This window comes from Neofelis nebulosa, chromosome 17, assembly GCF_028018385.1.
Source record: "Neofelis nebulosa isolate mNeoNeb1 chromosome 17, mNeoNeb1.pri, whole genome shotgun sequence".
In the NCBI taxonomy this organism is placed as follows: Eukaryota; Metazoa; Chordata; class Mammalia; order Carnivora; family Felidae; genus Neofelis; species Neofelis nebulosa.
The window spans coordinates 20,820,000-20,836,807 of NC_080798.1; the positions used below are offsets into that span (position 1 = coordinate 20,820,000).

The window sequence follows — 16,808 nt, forward strand, 5'->3', positions numbered from 1 at the left end:
GGAACCGTCTGCCAAAGGATCAGTTACGAGTTTCACTGCCTTTTGAGAACCATCATATAGGTAAAAATAGATGAATCTGGGTAATTAGGAAAAAAGTGGTTATTAATAATATTTTGTACTGGAAAAGGTAGCAAACAAGAAAAATTTTATGGCAACCATAATTATCAATGAAGATGCCCGTCAGTTTCCAAGTTACATTGCTAAAATATGTCAGGTAAAGAATGGTCAAATAAAAACATTAATCAAGCAAACAGATAAGACAAAATACCTCATCGTACTCAATGCCAAGAATCCAAACAGAATGGTATGTATTAAGTTGTAGGCAGTTTCTGGTTTCAGGATGATCGTGCACTTTCCCATTTGACCCATGGATTGTTGATTTGCAGAATCACTGAATAAAACAGCACACGTACAAAATTGAAACTGGATACATAACTGTAAGTTAGGTAAATCTTTTTAAAAGATTTACGCCTTCATATATATACAAATGTATTTAGAAACTTATCTCTTCATATATTTAGAAATTATTGCTCTAAGACAAAATGAGTCAGCATTAATCAATTTTGAATTTATGAAGCTAAAAAGTGTTAAAATGCATCACTAGCCAAAATTTAACAAATTACATTGTAAGGAAAAATTTAGAGTACTTCAACCCTTTATAAGAAAATAGAAAAAATAGTCTTCTGGAGTCAAAAAGATAAAGATATCTTTAAAGATATTTCATGAGTTGCTAGTATTTTGTAAGTTTTCATAAATAAGAAAAAATAAAAATGTGTCCATAAACTTGGAATTCAGTTCCTTTATGCACAAATGATCACATTTTAACCTATCAATACCTCATTACAGATGTCTGACGTGATTTTTTTTAAATCAAACATGGCTATGTTAAAATAATTACACCCATAATATTAACAATAATTCCTTATCACGTAACACCCACTTTGTATTCTATTTCCCACGTACTGCCATTGCTTTTTTCAGGTGGTTTCTTTGAATCAGGACCCTAAACTTTCACACTGCATTTCATCAACGTCTCTTTAAGTTATCTCTCAGTCAAAACAAGGATCCTCTGCTTTGAGGCTGTTTACTGGCTGAAAGAAATGTCATTTGTCCTGTAACTACTTCCACCTTCTGGATTTGGCTGATTTTCTCCTTGTGGTGGTGTTTAATACGTTTCTCTATGCCCACCCTGCTTATAAACTTATAATTAGATCTAGAGGTTAATTATTAGAGTCAGTTTTATTTTGGCAAGAATACTCCATGGGGGACCTGCTGTACTCTAAACTGGGTCACACCGGGGAGGCACATACTGTCGTCTCTGGTGGTCCCCACTTTAGAGACGCTGAGATGGACGAGTGGGTTCGGATGTCGTCCAGTGTGTTGTCAAGGGCATAAGGAAACAACAGGAAGTGCCATCAGTTTCAGATAAAAGCAATACCTTGTAAAGGCCCCACTTAGCCTTCATAAAATCCAACACACCTGGATACGTAGGAGGCTTCCATGTAACTAGAAAACTATTCTTCCCTAGAAATCCTTTCAACCACCCTAGATACGTATGAAAATTAAACTGGTATTCTAAGGTAATTTTCACCACTGGTAGTAATCTTTACTTAGGTGTCATATATTACAACCCAAACCCTGGCTTCTATGTTGCTACTAAAAGGTTGCTCCAGACAAGAACATATGTTCTCATTTTCCCCTCATACCTGAGAGAATTCTGCAACACCTCTCCCCATCTCCCTGGCCAAGCTGGAAAGCTCATATTAATCCCATGAATATAGAGCCCATGAGTTAATTCCTTTTCAGTCGTAGCCTTTACACCAACACAGATGTGTTGCGTGAACAGAATAGTATCATCCTTCCTAGTATTGAGATGGTGGAAATATTTTAAATACTTGGCATTGATAAAATATCCTTCAAATTACTTAGAAGTTCATCTTAAGATACCATTATTCTTAAATTACTTTAATTAATGTAGTACTTTTCCTCTAATAAGGTTCTAATACCCCTACGTGGTAGATGAGGATGTTCTAAAACCTTACCCACAATCATACACCAAGTCAGCCTGCAGAGACGGCTCCTAGATTCACACTGAGCATGGCAGACATTTTCACAAAATACTGCAGGCCAACTCAACTTCCTGCTTTGCATGCAGTCTAGAGTCCTGCCGACACTTGGCGTGTCTGGAATAATATTAAATTACACTGTCTAGAATAATTTCCATCTATTTTCACAGGGCTGGATTTTATCTTGGGCTAGAGATCAGGCTAAGAACACTTCTGAAAGATACTAAAATAGTTTATAGTCAATGAAGTATTTTCATGGTTCAATGTTGCTTCACTCTCTTAATAATCATAAAACATCTCAACTGATCTGGACTCATTTTAATGCCCTTCTCCAGCACAGCTCTCCGGTGGCTGCGAATCACAGCCCACCAGCACCTTAATTGGCAAGATAACTATGGAGAAAAAGGGCTTCCTTCTGAGCTTCATTAAGTTTTCACAAATGACAGCAGCTTCAATTTCTTACACTTAATTTTCTTTCAATTTAACACGGACAGTAAATGCAAAAGCCCTCCATCAGCCTTGTAGGTAGGTATTCCACACGTTTTTAAAAAGTCTTTATACTCCCTGGCTCTTTCTTTTAGCAGATTAGTAGACATGTTAAGTTTTTAGAAACAGCCAATTATTGCTGAAGACTTCGGTGGACTCCAACTTTACAAGCCCTTTAACAACATGCAACAAAACAAACAACAGTTAACTCTTGATACTTCATGAGAAAAAAGGCAGCTAGACCAAGAAAGGCAAAAAAACAACAGGAAAACTAACAATGAGAACCAAAGAGAGACTATGAGTCACTAATAGTAATACGAACTAATGACATATAAAATGTACAGAATGTTCCAGGCGTGAGGCACCATTCTAAGCACTGTATGTCATTTTAACTTATTTACTTCCCACAAACCCTGTAGAGTAAGTCCTCTGAGTATCCTGTGTCTATAGAAAGGGATATATGGGAAGGGCTCAAAGGGGACAGTCTGCTCGGTGTTGCCTGCTTTTTGCTATCTCTTAGCTGGTCCATCGTTAATGACTGAGTGGAGTCCAATCTAAACTGGCTACGTCCCCCCTTTCAGCTGCACAATACCGCATCTGTGTCTGATAGACTGATTTTCAACTGAGCACTTTTTCGGCAACAGAGAGCAAGTTTGTTAAAGCACAGCATAGGCTTCCGAAACACGCCATACCTGAGATTATGGAAGGCGACTGCTAACGCTGCCATCACTGTGATGGACAGAACAAATATGTAAGCGTAAAAAAGGAGAGTATCTGAGAGCCTTCCAAATGTATTAAAAGGTAAGAGGCCAAATGCTTCTTCACAGAGATACAGATTTGCATCGAAATCTCTAGGGAACAAATGAAAAGGCAAAATATTAAATTCAAAACAAGAGAAGTAAACCACACATTTTTCCTCAAAATGAGCCTGGAATTAATAGTTCAAGGCACTATGAAGTTTGAAAGTCCCTGCTGATTTAATATAAAAAAGCAAACATAAATTTTAAATTCAGCCATACCTTGTTGCTCCAAACCCAAATTTTGCCTTCAGAAATTTAAATATGTGTTCATCTGACTTCAGATTAAGAATTTTCTATCAGGGAGGGAGAAAATGAAAATTACTATTAGTGCCTTATGCATGATTTCCTGATAATTTCCCAATGAATACATACATCTGGTGTCCAGTTTCACAGGACTGCGTGTGTGTGTGCGTGTGTGTGTTTATAGCAAATGTTCTCAATAGTTGTCAGAAATGAGGAATTCTAACACAGTGACTTTTACACTCCTTCATTCCCCCCCCCCCCACTTTTTATAAGCAGAATCACTTTTTTCAACCTTCTAAAGAAGTTCAACACGTAAAATAGATAAAAGATGAGCTTCTTTGGTCTCAGGGAGGAGATGGCTGAAGCCAGGTGAGTACAATTTTTTTTTTTTTTATCAGAAAACCAATAATTTGATGATCTGAGACCTCAAACAGGTATAGAGCCCACAGGGCCTCTCTGGCTTTGGGGTCTCTGTCTGGAGACACAATTGATAGAAGACTCATTCACACAATGACAACTGAAGGCTCAGTGGTGGCCCCCAGAGTGAACAAATACCAGCGCATATCATTAGTGATTAGGATTTTAATTCACATCATTTTATTTTTAACATACGCTTTACAAAAATCCATATAACATAAATCAGTCAAGAAATTCTATCAAAACGAAAATGAAGATAGAAAAGAAAGTAAGATGAATCCAGAAGTGAGGTTAGTACATAAAATACATTTGCTAGAGATGAGCTGCAAATCTGGGCTTATACATTCTACTAGCAAATGCAGAGGGAGATAAAAGCACAGGTCATAAGATTAAAACAAACTAGTTGCTCAAAACAGATCCTAACACTCCTAAAACTGAGACTCAAGAGAAATTTTCCCCATGGGTACGGTAAAAACAGCAGGAGTCTCAAAGACAAATTTTTTCTAATTCCTCTCATTGTATGTAGCTGGCAAGACATCAAGTATGACTCAATAGATGGTATTCTTTGGGAAGTCAAGAATCAATGGTCCAGGCATGCAGCGCTCTACTGGCTTCACTCAGGCACGGATGACTAAATGTCTCGAGTGGGGGAATGGGTGAACTGCGTATCTTTCAGCCAATCTTTCGGGAACGCTGATTGCTCAGCTCGAGTAAGCTTTTGATAAGTACTGAACTGTGTGGGGTTTAAGAACTAGCGACAAGGACCTGGAGTGGAAGTGTTTAATGTGGCCGGATGAGTGAGAGTCTCTGAGAGTCAACAGACAGGAAGAGGGACTGCCAACGTACATGCGGATGTCTCCTGCCCTGAAACCAGCCTGCCAGGAGGGGCAAAATCGTTTCAATAAATCACTGTGGTTCCAACAGTAAAGCTAGTTTCTCTGTCTTCTTTTCTTTTGTTTTAAGTAATCTTCTATACCTACCGTGGGGCTCGAACTGACGACCCCGAGACCAAGAGTTGCACGCTTCACCAACTGAGACAGCCAGGCGCCCTGCCTGTTCATCTATCAACTTAACCCAGTGAAAATCATGTCATCTTTTTCTTTGTACCATAGTGCAAGAAAACGCTCTCTAAAAAGTAGAATTTTTTAAAATTAGAGAGACACTCGTTTAATGCCTTTAAAGTTGAGCTTTTAAAAAGTGTAGTGACTCAAAAAGTGAGTTCAAGTTAGAACATATTTAAAAAATGAGCAGAAATCAATGACTGAGATAGAGAATAACTGTTTCAGAAACAAAGTGAAAACTGAGCTTGTTAAAAGGAGAACTGGTCATTCTTTAGGTAACTTTAATTCATAAATTAAATGTCATTTTATTAACCTACCTTAATAATGTTGTTGAGAAAAAGTGTCAAGCATAAAACTGCAAATAAATGTAATAATAGTTTCCCCAGCCTATTAAGGAAGCTTCCAGTTTTCAGATTTTTCTAGAAATGAAAACAGCTGAGTCTTAATTCTTAAATTACTTCAGAGACATTTAAGATGAGATTACTTAAGGATTTAAAACATGAGATCATGCAACATACTGGGAAAATATGTGGAAAATATCACCTACTTTTCACGAGGTTATATACTGTCTTAATGCTTGTAAATGTCTAATATAAATGTAAATGAATCCCTTAATATAAAGCTTCATAATATCAGAAAACTGTCCTAGTCTTTTTTTTTTTTTTTTTTTTTTTAGACCTTTGCAACTAGAGTATGGAGTGTGCCAGAAGGTACTCAGGATACACTGACTGAACAAATCTTGTGGTCATTTAACCATTAATTCATGTATCACAGACGACACAGCAAATTAAAGACCTACCAGTATAATAAAAGATAAATTGTGCTCTTTATAATAGTTTTCTTATAACTGTCAGATTAACTTTACAGATCATCAAATATAATAATAACTAGTAATTTTGAAGAATTAAATAGGCATGATGTTTATTTATAACTAAAGTTAGAAGGATGAATGAGAACTATTGTTTTAGATCATCAACTGAAGCCTTTTTAAAAAAAATCTTTGTGACAGCTTGTCCATGACAGGATATTTTCTTCCTAAAGCAGAAAGTAAAACAGCTTCTTGATATAAAAGTACTTATGAGAAATGTTTCTCATATGCTTATGAAAAAGAAAACAGGCCTTGTGACATTATGTGAAGAAAAACAAATTAAATTTCATGTAACTTTAAGAGATTTGAATTCTTTAATAAAACCAAAATATCAGGTCAATGTTTTCAAATGTGACACTCCAGGAATGTCCCCTTATTTCTGAATGTATGTATCTGGATTCTCAAAATTCTCAGAGTTAATCTAAATTCACTTAAAAATCAATACCACGATACGGAACGATGCGGTAGGGAGTAGTGCTACTGTGTCACCAATAATAAGGTATCCAGCACCTCGAAAGACACTGGGATGAACATATGTCCCCAAGCAACAGGTTCTTCTTACTCTTGAATTCACACACACCAGAAGTAAAAAAGTTTTTCTTCTTTGTTTCAGGTTTAAATCAATGGCATGCATTCAAATAAGCATCTCTGGCTAATCCCTGAATTGAGATTCCCATTCTCTAAGACAAAAGTAAATGTCAAAACAAGGGGTGGCACATCAGAAAGCTTGAAAACAGAGATGCTACTCCGTGCACATAGAAACAAACAGACAAACAAACAAAACCAAAAACCAAACCAAAACAAAAAACCCCGTAAGTAATGGGTCCGGTGCTTTTCAGTGGGAATCTGGTCATAAATTTTCCTTTGTGTGCTGTATAAAAAATAAGGCCCAAGCAACCACACAAGTTAAAAAAGAGTTTGCTTAAAGGACAAAAATAATGTCCTACCTGAAGTTTTCTTGCAATTAATACTGAAAGATTAAAACTGATCAGCAATGATCCAAGAATCATAGAATTAAAAAACTGAAGAATGCACACCAAGAGCAAGCCTGTCATTTGTATGCCATACAGCCATGTCGCCTGCAACAAGCAAAGATTAGGTGGTTAAAGACTTTATCAGAAGCCTACCGCATGCTGGCACGTGGGCAACTAGCCGGCTGGATACATTTCAAGTTACAAATAAAGCAGAAAGCACACCTAGCTTCAAGCAATTCCATCTAAAAACCAAAATCATACACATACTGCTTATTTACCTTTTAATATACTGCATTTTAAACCTTGTAACATTAGTTAAAGAGGAAACAAACATAATATGAAGTAGAGGAAGCAGACAATGGCATAAACATATTCTGGAAATGGGCAAATGCAGTCTGCAATTTCCTTCTAAATTCTCTTACAGTTACTATGTACAGAATCTTCTGGTGTTCTGTTATTTCCGAATTTTCCACACTCCAGACTATCCTATTGCTTCCTTTTCTCTGTGTGTGCACCTGATTCCATCAGGCTGAAAAGCCCTCCTGGAGCAAGGCCTTCGACTTTCCACTTCGGGGGGTCTCTAGCAGGTGGCACAGCGCAGCAGTCAAGAACACGACTGGGGTCGGGGCGCCTGGGTGGCTCAGTGAGTTAAGCGTCTGACTTGCACTCAGGTTGTGATTTCGCAGTCGGCAGGTTCGAGCCCCACGTTGGGCTCTGTCCTGACAGCTCAGAGCCTGGAGCCTGCTTTGGATTCTGGGTCTCTCCCTCTCGCTCATGCTCTGTCTCCCTCTCAAAAATAAATAAACATTAAAAAAAAAAACAACAAAACCCACAACTGGGGTCAATAGCACCTGTGCTAGCTTGCGGATTCTGACATAAACCAGCTGTGTGACCTTCATGTGCTAGAACTGGTTCATGTGCAAAAGAGGGTTGTTTACACCTTCCTCAGAGTTGCTGTGAGGCCTGGCGGAAGGACCGGATGTGGTACTGTTTTAAAATGCCTAGCACATGATGAGCACTCGCTGACGACAGCTCTCAGTGTATAAGAATTGTTGACAGGTGGATACTGAAAGAAGCAAAACTCCACCAACTTGAACACAGAAAATGTGCCACAAAGAAAAACTGACAGCCTCTAATAACGAGTTGATACTTTCTCTCCTCTTTGAGATTGGACAATTCCATATTCATATCGGCATATGAAAAATCCCACTTTCATTCAGCAGCAAACCAGATTTCCCTCATAGCTTTGTTTTCTTAACTTCAAAGGAAACAAACCTATAACAAGCATTTAGAAGGCAACACCTGCAACGGTTCAGTGCTTTTGCTTGGTTGTTCACAGAAATGTGGATTTTAGGATTATAAAGGCACAATATTTCATTTTAGGAGATTTAGGAAAACATAAAAAAAGAAACAATAATGGATAGAAAAGTGGGCTCTAAAATCAAAATCCAACATCATTACCTACAGAAATAATATTGATTTCATAGTGGTGGTAGGATATTTCATGTGGCATTTTCCTTATTTCACATTATTATATTGTATCATTTTCTCACATCAATGACTGTTCTGTGAAAACTTAATTTTAAATGGTTACATAACATTCTACCATATGCCGTAATTTGTCTGCCAGTGGATCATTTGTTCCCAGCTTTTTATTATTGTTGAAGTTAATGTTATTACGAACATCCTTTTGAAAAAGTCCTCAAATGATTGTATCTGATTACACTCCTCCACCCTTATCTGCGAGGGATCTGTTCCAAGATCCCAGTGGGCTCCTGCCTAGTCGCGCCTGAAACCATGAATGCGCCGAATGGATGGATACATAGTATGTTTTCTCCTGTACATGATGATAAAGTTTAACTTATGAATTAGGCACAGTAAGAGATTAACAACAGTAACTAATAATAAAATAAATAGAACCATTGTAACAATATACCGTACAAGATTTATGGGAATGTAGTCTCTCTCAAAATATCTTCTTATACTGCACTCACCCTTTTTCTTGTGATATGATAAAATGCCTACGTGATGAGATGAATGAAGTAAGGTGAGTGATGCAGGCATGTGACATTGAATCAGGCTACTACTGTCATTCTGGCTATAGGTCGGAGGTGGATTATCTGCTTCTCACCGTGGCTGACCTCACATAGCTGAAAACATGGATAAGGTGTGGGGGTGGGGAGGCTTCCGTAGCTCCTTAATTTGTTCATTGTTGTATAGCTAGCATCTAAAACAACACCCACTAGGACAGTGACACTCAATAAATATTGGAGGGACAAATGAATGAATCCATTTCCTTAGGACAGATTCCTAAAAGTACAATTACTAGATAGCGAAGGAATACTCTTTTTTAATAGCTTTATTGAGATATAATTCACATGCCATAAAATTCACCTTTTTAAAGTGCACAATTCCTGACTTTTAGTATTAACAGTTGTGCAAACATCACCAAAATCTAATTTTAAGATATCCTCACCATCTCCCCAGTCCCCCCAAATTCCATAGCCATTAGCTGTAACTCCTTTTTTTTTTTTTTTGTTTTTTCAAGGTTCCTTCATGTTGTAGCATGTATCAGTGCTTCATTCTAAATTTTGACGGTTGAATAATATTCTGTTGTACCACATTTTGTTTACCCCATTCATCAAGTGATGGGCATTTTGGTAGTTTCCACTTTCTGGCCATTCTGAATCACGCTGCTATGAACATTCATGTACAAATTTTTATGCGGATATAGGTTTTCATTGCTCTTGGGTATGTTACCTAGCAATGGAATTGCTGATCGCATGGCAACTCTATGTTTAACACGTGAGCCAGTGCTAAACTGTTTTCCAAAGAGGCTGCACCCTTCTATATATCCCTCCAGCAATGAGAGTTCTAACATCTTCACATCCTTGCCAACGCTTATCATCTGTCTTTGTTGTTGTTTTTAGATTTTAGCCATCTGAGTGGGGGTGAAAGTGTATCTTATTTTGGTTTTGACTTATTTCCCTAGTGAGTAATGATGCTGAGCATCTTTTCATGTGCTTACTGGGCATTTACACATCTTCTCAGATTGTCTATCCAATCTTTTGCCCGTATTTATTACTGAAAGAGCTGAAAGAGTTCTTTATATATCCTGGAAGTGCATTATCAGATAGAGGATTTGCAAATATTCTCTCCCATTTTGTGAGCTGTCTTTTCACTTTGATGAGTTGTTTTGAAACACAAAAGTTTTTAAGTTTGATGAAGTCCAATTCACCCATGTTTTTCTTTAGTCACTCATGCTTTTGGTGCTGATCCTTGTAAGAAGGCTTGGCCTACTCCAAAGTCATGAAGAATTTTTCCTGTCTTCTCTATGTTTTATAGCTTTAGCTCTTAAAGTAGGTCTTTGCTGTACTTTGAGTTAATTATTGTATGGGGGGCGGGGGTTGGGGGGAGGGGTCTGACTTAATTCTTTCACATGTGGATATCCAGTTATTCCAGCACCATTTGCTGAAAAGATTATTCTTTCTCCATAATTATCTTGGCTCCCTTGTTGAAAATCAATTGACTGTTTATTTTTGGTGGACTTATTTCTGGTCTTTCAATTTTATTCCACTGATTTATGTCTGTCCTCCTACCAGTATCACACTGTCTCAATTGCTGTAGCTTGAAAATAAGTTCTGAAATTGGAAAGTGTGAGTCTCCCAACTCTATTCCTCTTTTTCATGGCTGCTTCAACTATTCTGGGTCCCTTGGGTTTTCCCATGAATTTTAAGATTGGCTTGTCAATTTCTGCCAAAAAAAAAAAAATCACCTGGGATTCTGAGACAAATTGTGTTGAATGTGTACATCAATTTAGGAGTACTGTCATTTTAAAAATAGTAAGCCTTCCAATCCATAAACATGGGTATCCTTCTAACTTATGTTGGTCTTTAAAACTTTCAATGTTTTGTAGTTTGCAGTGTAGAAGAAAGTTTGCAATTCTTTTGTTCAAGTTATATCAAAGTATTTTATTCTTTTTGCTGCTTTTCCTTCTAGGAAGTATTTGTATTTTTTGCTCTCTTTCCTACTGGAGTGCAAATATTTTTCTCATTATCCTCTTTAAGGATAACAAATCACTCACGAATACATTTAAAAAAAACCAATTTTTTGTTTGCCTTTTTGAGTTATGGTGTTTTCTGGTGTTGCCAGTTTTTGGGTCAAATAGGCATACTTCTAGAAAAAAGAACAGTTTGTGTTACAACAAGGTTGTATGGTTTTATAAATGTAATGATATTCAAGGTTCGTAAGAAACATTGCTAGTGAACCGCCGGAATGTAATGTTGAGTAGTATTGCATATTAGAAAATCCTAAATTATCAGTGGTAGATCTGATGTTTGTTCTCAGATTTTATTAGTCCAGTAGAGTTTAGAAACGAGGTAGCAGTAATATATTCTTTCTATGTAGAGTAACTGGAATTTTCTTCAGTGGGTCTTGCTCCTGCTCTCTATAATCATTTAAAAAAAATTTTTTTTAATGTTTACTTTTGAGACAGACAGAGCATGAGTGGGGGAGAGGCAGAGAGAGACACACACACAGAATTCGAAGCAGGCTCCAGGCTCTGAGCTGTAAGCACAGAGCCTGACGCAGGACTAGAACTCACGAACTGCGAGATCGTGACCTGAGTTGAAGTCAGACACTTAACTGACTGAGCCACCCAGGTGCCCCTCTCCATAATCATTTTGAATTAGCCATGGTTAACATTTGTGTAACATTCATAAAATACCAGGCAGTTTTGTTCTAAATGACTCAAATATATCAACTCGCTCAATTCTAGGTAGTCCGGTTCCAGAATCTGTGCTCTTAACTAACTATGCTATAATAGAGGCTAGAACAGAGACTCAAACTTTGGTATCAAAATGAGTTGAGATTGAGTTTCTAATGCTCCAGGCCATTATGAGGTCTGGCTAGAGGTTTGTAATTTTGCTTTTGAAAGAACTAGCTTTTAAGATTTTATTTTTTAAAAATAATCTCTACACCTAGCGTGGGGCCTGAACCCACAACCCCAAGATTCAGAGTTGCATACTACACCAACTGAGCCAGCCAGGCACCCCAAGAACTAGCTTTTTATTTCACTGATTTTCTCTATTGCTTTTATGTTTCAGTTTCACTGATTTCTGCTTTTATTATTTTCTTCCTTTTGCTTGTCTCGGGTTTATTTTGCTCTTCTTTTTCTAATTTCTTAAGGTGGGAGCTTAGATTACTGATTTCAGATGTTTTCTCTTTTCTAATGTGATACATTTCTCTTTATTGCTGCTTTAGCTGTATCCTACAAGGTTTGATACGACAAGGTTGCCTTTTGTCACTGAGTTCAGTGTCATCTCAAGGCTTTGAGACCACAGATATTGACGTTCTTTGACCCATAGGTTATTTAGAAGTGTGTTGTTTAGTTTCCAAGTATTAGAATTTTTTTTTAACCTTTCTGTACTGATTTCTAGTTTGACTCTATTGATTCAATCCATTGGCTCTTCTGCTGTTATTGGGTGTGGTGTTCTATAAATGTTGATTACATCCTGTTCCTTGATGGTGTTAAGTACTATATCCTTAATGATTTTCTGTTTTATCAGTTGTTGAAAGAGGGGTGTTGAGGTCCTCAACTTATTTGTGGATTTGTCTAGTTCTCCTTTCGGCTGCCAGTTTTTGCTTCACATATTTTGTAGCTCTACTGTTCGGTGCACACATATTTAGGATTGCTATGTCTTCTTGGTAGATTAACCCTTTTGTTACAATAACCCTTTTGTCCTGGTAATTTTCTCTGCTCTGACACCTACTTTATCTCATATTAACATAGCTACTACTACTTTGATTAATGTTTGCATAGTGTTATCTTTCCGAATTTCTTTTACTTTCAATCTTCTTAATGCTGTGTTTGAAATAAGTTCTTGTGCTTCTTTAACCCACTCTACCGATCTCTGTCTTTAAGTAGTTGTAGTTAGATCATTTATCTTTAATGTAATTATTGATTTGTTAGGTCGTACCTGTCATTTTGTTTTCTGTTTGCTCACTGTTTTTCATCTGTTTTCTTTTTCTTACCTTCCTGTTGGTTACTTGAACATTCTTAGAATTCCATTTTTTATTTATTTATAGTATTTTTGAATTTATCTTTTTGTACAGATTTTTTAATGGTCGTTCTGGGTTATTACATTATACATTCATAACTTACCACAGTCTACTGGTGTGGCTATTTTACCAGTTTGAATCAAGTTTAGAAACTTTACTTAAATCCCTTTTTTCTTCCCATTTATAACACAATTATCTTAGATATTTCCTCTGCATACAATGAGAACCACATTCAACATTGTAATTTTTGCTTCAGCCATCAAACATACATTAGAAAACTCAAGAGGAGATGGCAAGTCTGTTTCATTTATTAATAGTTTTACTCTTTTGCCTTTTCTTTGTTCCTGATGTCCCAACATTTCTTCTTTATCGTTTCCTGTTTCAAGAACTTCTTTTAGCCATTTTTTAGGGTAGTTCCATGAGCAACAAACTCTTTTCCTTCATCTGAGAATGTTTTCATTTCTCCTCCTTCTGTGAAGGATATTTTTGCTGGGCATAGGATTCTGGGTTAACCATTCTTTTCTTTCAGCACCATTGTTTCTGATGAGAAACCTGCTGTCACTCGACTTAGTTTTCCCCTTTGGATAAGTATTGTTTTTCTCTGCTTTTAAGATTTCTTATTTATTTATTTATTTATTTATTATTTAATGTTATTTTATCTTATTTATTTATTTTTATTTTTTTAAAGTAAGCTTCATGCCCAGTGTGGAACCCAATGCCGGGCTCGAACTAATGACTCTGAGATCAAGACCTGAGCTGAGACCAAGAGTTGGATGCTTAACTGACTCTGCCACTCAGGCACCCCTCTTTATCTTTAGTCTTCAGAAGTTTGATTGTTATGTGTCTTGGCATGTATTTGTTTGGGTTTATCCTATTTGACATTAGCTCAGCTTCTTGATTCTGTAAGTTTCCATCTTTTGTGAAATTTGGGAAATTCTCAAACACCTTCAAAAAGTACTTTTTCAAATACTTTTTTTCAGTCTTACACTCAATCTCTCCTTTGGGGATTTTGATTAGAAGAATATTAGAGTTTTTGTTATAGTCCCACAGGAACCTGAGGCTGCTCTTTTTTTTTTTGTTTTCCCACTCTATTTTCTCTTGTTCAAATTAGGTAATTTCTAACCTGTTCTATCTTCAAGTTCACTGGTTCTTTCTTCTTAAAAAAATTTTTTTTTAATGTTTATTTATTTTTAAGAGACAGAGATAGACAGAGCATGAGCAGGGGAGGGGCAGAGAGAGAGACACACACAGAATCTGAAGTAGGCTTTAGGCTCTGAGCTGTCAACACAGAACCTGATGTGGGGCTCGAATCCACGAGCTATGAGATCATGAACTGAGCCGAAGTCGGGCGCTTAACCAACTGAGCCACCCAAGTGCCCCTCATTGGTTCTTTCTTCTGACCACTCCATTTTGCTGTTGGGCCCATCTACCGAGTTTTTAAATTTTCATTACTGGAGTTTTTCAGCAAAAAAATTTCTTATATGCTCCTTATTTGTATCTTCTGTATGTTGCGAGTTTATATTTTTAATTTGTTTCAAGTGTTTGTATGTGCTCAATGAAAATTTTTTATAATGGCTGCTTTAAATTCCTTGTGAGATAATTCAACTTCTGTGTGTTGGTGTTGAGATCTGGTGATTGTTTCTTTTCACTCAAGAGAGATTTTCCCAGTTCTTAGTATAAGAAGCGATCTTCAATTGCACTGTATTATGTTACTGGACTCTGGATCTTACTTAAGTTTCTGTATCAGGAGGTGTCCTCTGTGCCATGCCAGTGGGGGAAGAAGGATGCAGTCTCATTATTTCCAGATGGGGTTAGATCTAGGTTTTCCATTTGGCCTCTGTTGACTTTTGGGAGACAGGGGAGAGGGGTGTCTCATGGCTGGGAGATGATGAAACTTTAGGCTCCCTACAAGGCTTCTGCTGATACCATCCTGGCTGGGAAGGGAAGGGACGCCTCCACACTGCTCCTCACATGGCCCTTCGCTGACACTGTTGGGGGTCGGGGGAGGGTGAAGGGAGCGAAGGAGGTTTGTTACTTTTAAAAAAAATGTTTTTTTCACGTTTATATATTTGAGAGAGAGAGAGAGAGGGAGCACAAGTTGGGGAGGAACAGAGATAGAAGGAGAGAGAGAGAATCCCAAGCAGTCTCTGCACTGTCAGCACAGAGCTTGATGTGGAGCTTAAACTCACAAACGGTGAGATCATGACCTGAACAGAAATCAAGAGTCATAGACGTCCAACTGACCGAGCCACCCAGGTGCCCCAAGGCTTATGGTGGTTAAAACTCTGGCTTCCCTGTTGGTCTTTTCCGACACCATCCTGTCAGGGAGAGGAAGGGATATGTCACTACTACTGGATGAGGGGAAGGGATATCTCACTAACCACTGGATGTGGCCCTCACTGACGCTTCTGGGAGACAGTGAAAGCGCTGCCTGCCCAATAGATTTCTTCTGACATAGCCCCAGCAGGAAGTGAGGACTATCTTGTTACAGCTGGGCGAGGGCGGAAGTCCAGTTTCCCCACTGAACTTCTGCCGATGGAGGTGGGAGTGAAGCTTTTTCCGTGGTGTTTGGCTAAGTACACAATCAATGTCTAAAGGTTTTCTATCTTGCTAGAGATATCCCGCCTCCCCTTTTCTGGTCCTTTGGCTTATCTTGGGACTTCTGATTGAGTCCATTGGGGTTTCCTGGTTGCTGACTTTTCCAGCACCTACTCTGGGATACATGAGGCAAAAGGAAAATCCAAGGACCCCATTGCCACGTTCTTCTTCCAGTCGCCGGGGCTCTAAGCAGCCTGCTTTCTTTTCTTCACCCCTTAAAATCTTCTCATGTTTCTTTTATACATACTGTCCAGTTGTACTTAGTGGGAGGAATAGAGGGGAGTGCATTTACTCCATCTTGTCTGGAACCACATGGAGTCCTTTAAAATTTCTTCTTAGGTAGTGATCATTAATGCGTCTTGTTGTTTTCACAATGGGTTAATAAAACTTTATCAGCCTCCGTATTCTTGGGCTTTAATATAATAAAAGTATATGCTTTATAATACCATCTACTGTTCTGCTCTATAGTTTCAAAGCCTATACACATACCTAAGTGAAACTTGAGCTTTTGATGGTTAGAGAGTTTCTTTCTTTCCATCGACCATGAAAAGATGACACACACTGAAGAGGCTACTCTTTCTTGTCACCACATCAGGCTCTGAATCTGCATTACCTTTTTCTCTCCCAACTATTCTGACTCTCCCATTTGGCATGATTAGAGATCAGTGATTCCAATTTATAAAGACACTGAGGCTGCAAGAAGTTAAACCACTTGCCGAAATTTAAAGAGCTAGTTATTTTCATACTTGATAAAAGCAGCTTGGTTTTGCAACTCAGGATTCTTTCCTTACTAAGCTGCCCCTCCTTAAATTTTCATACTTACAATGACCACCACTAACATTGACACAGTTTCAATGACAAAAGTTTAGAACCAAATAAGACATAAATTAACTGTTATTCTTTGGTTTTGTGTGTGTGTGCACACATGCACACGTCAAAACTGTGTCAAAACTGTATCTTTTATTCTGTTTTCTAGTTTAAAAGAAAACAGAAAAAGAAACACGTGTTCTTTACAGAAAAATTAAAAAGATTTAAAGGACAAAAGGAATTTAAGAACATCAATCACACAGCTGATTGCTAATACTTGGATGTATATCTTTCCAGGAACTTTTCTCACTTTCCCTATATGTATTTTACTTTTAAAAACAAGACAGGGAAAATAAAGGTTATGTAATACTCTGTTGCACTAATATACCATATTTATTTAACAATATTCTATTGCCATTGACTTAGAC

At 37.5% G+C, this 16,808-nt stretch overlaps 1 protein-coding gene across 5 annotated transcripts in view; it reads right to left on the minus strand.

The window, feature by feature from the left end:
• DPY19L3 (dpy-19 like C-mannosyltransferase 3) overlaps positions 1 to 16,808 on the minus strand; it is a 79,968-nt gene that overhangs the window by 22,066 nt on the left and 41,094 nt on the right. For 4 of the 5 annotated variants that reach the window (XM_058707307.1, XM_058707309.1, XM_058707310.1 and 1 more), the window contains 5 exons: positions 6,889 to 7,020; positions 5,391 to 5,492; positions 3,572 to 3,645; positions 3,245 to 3,403; positions 269 to 391 (listed from right to left, as the gene is read on the minus strand). In XM_058707307.1, coding sequence (XP_058563290.1) covers positions 269 to 391; positions 3,245 to 3,403; positions 3,572 to 3,645; positions 5,391 to 5,492; positions 6,889 to 7,020 — 590 coding nt within the window. The remainder of the gene's footprint in view (positions 1 to 268; positions 392 to 3,244; positions 3,404 to 3,571; positions 3,646 to 5,390; positions 5,493 to 6,888; positions 7,021 to 16,808) is intronic. The other variant, XM_058707308.1, reaches the window with a different exon arrangement.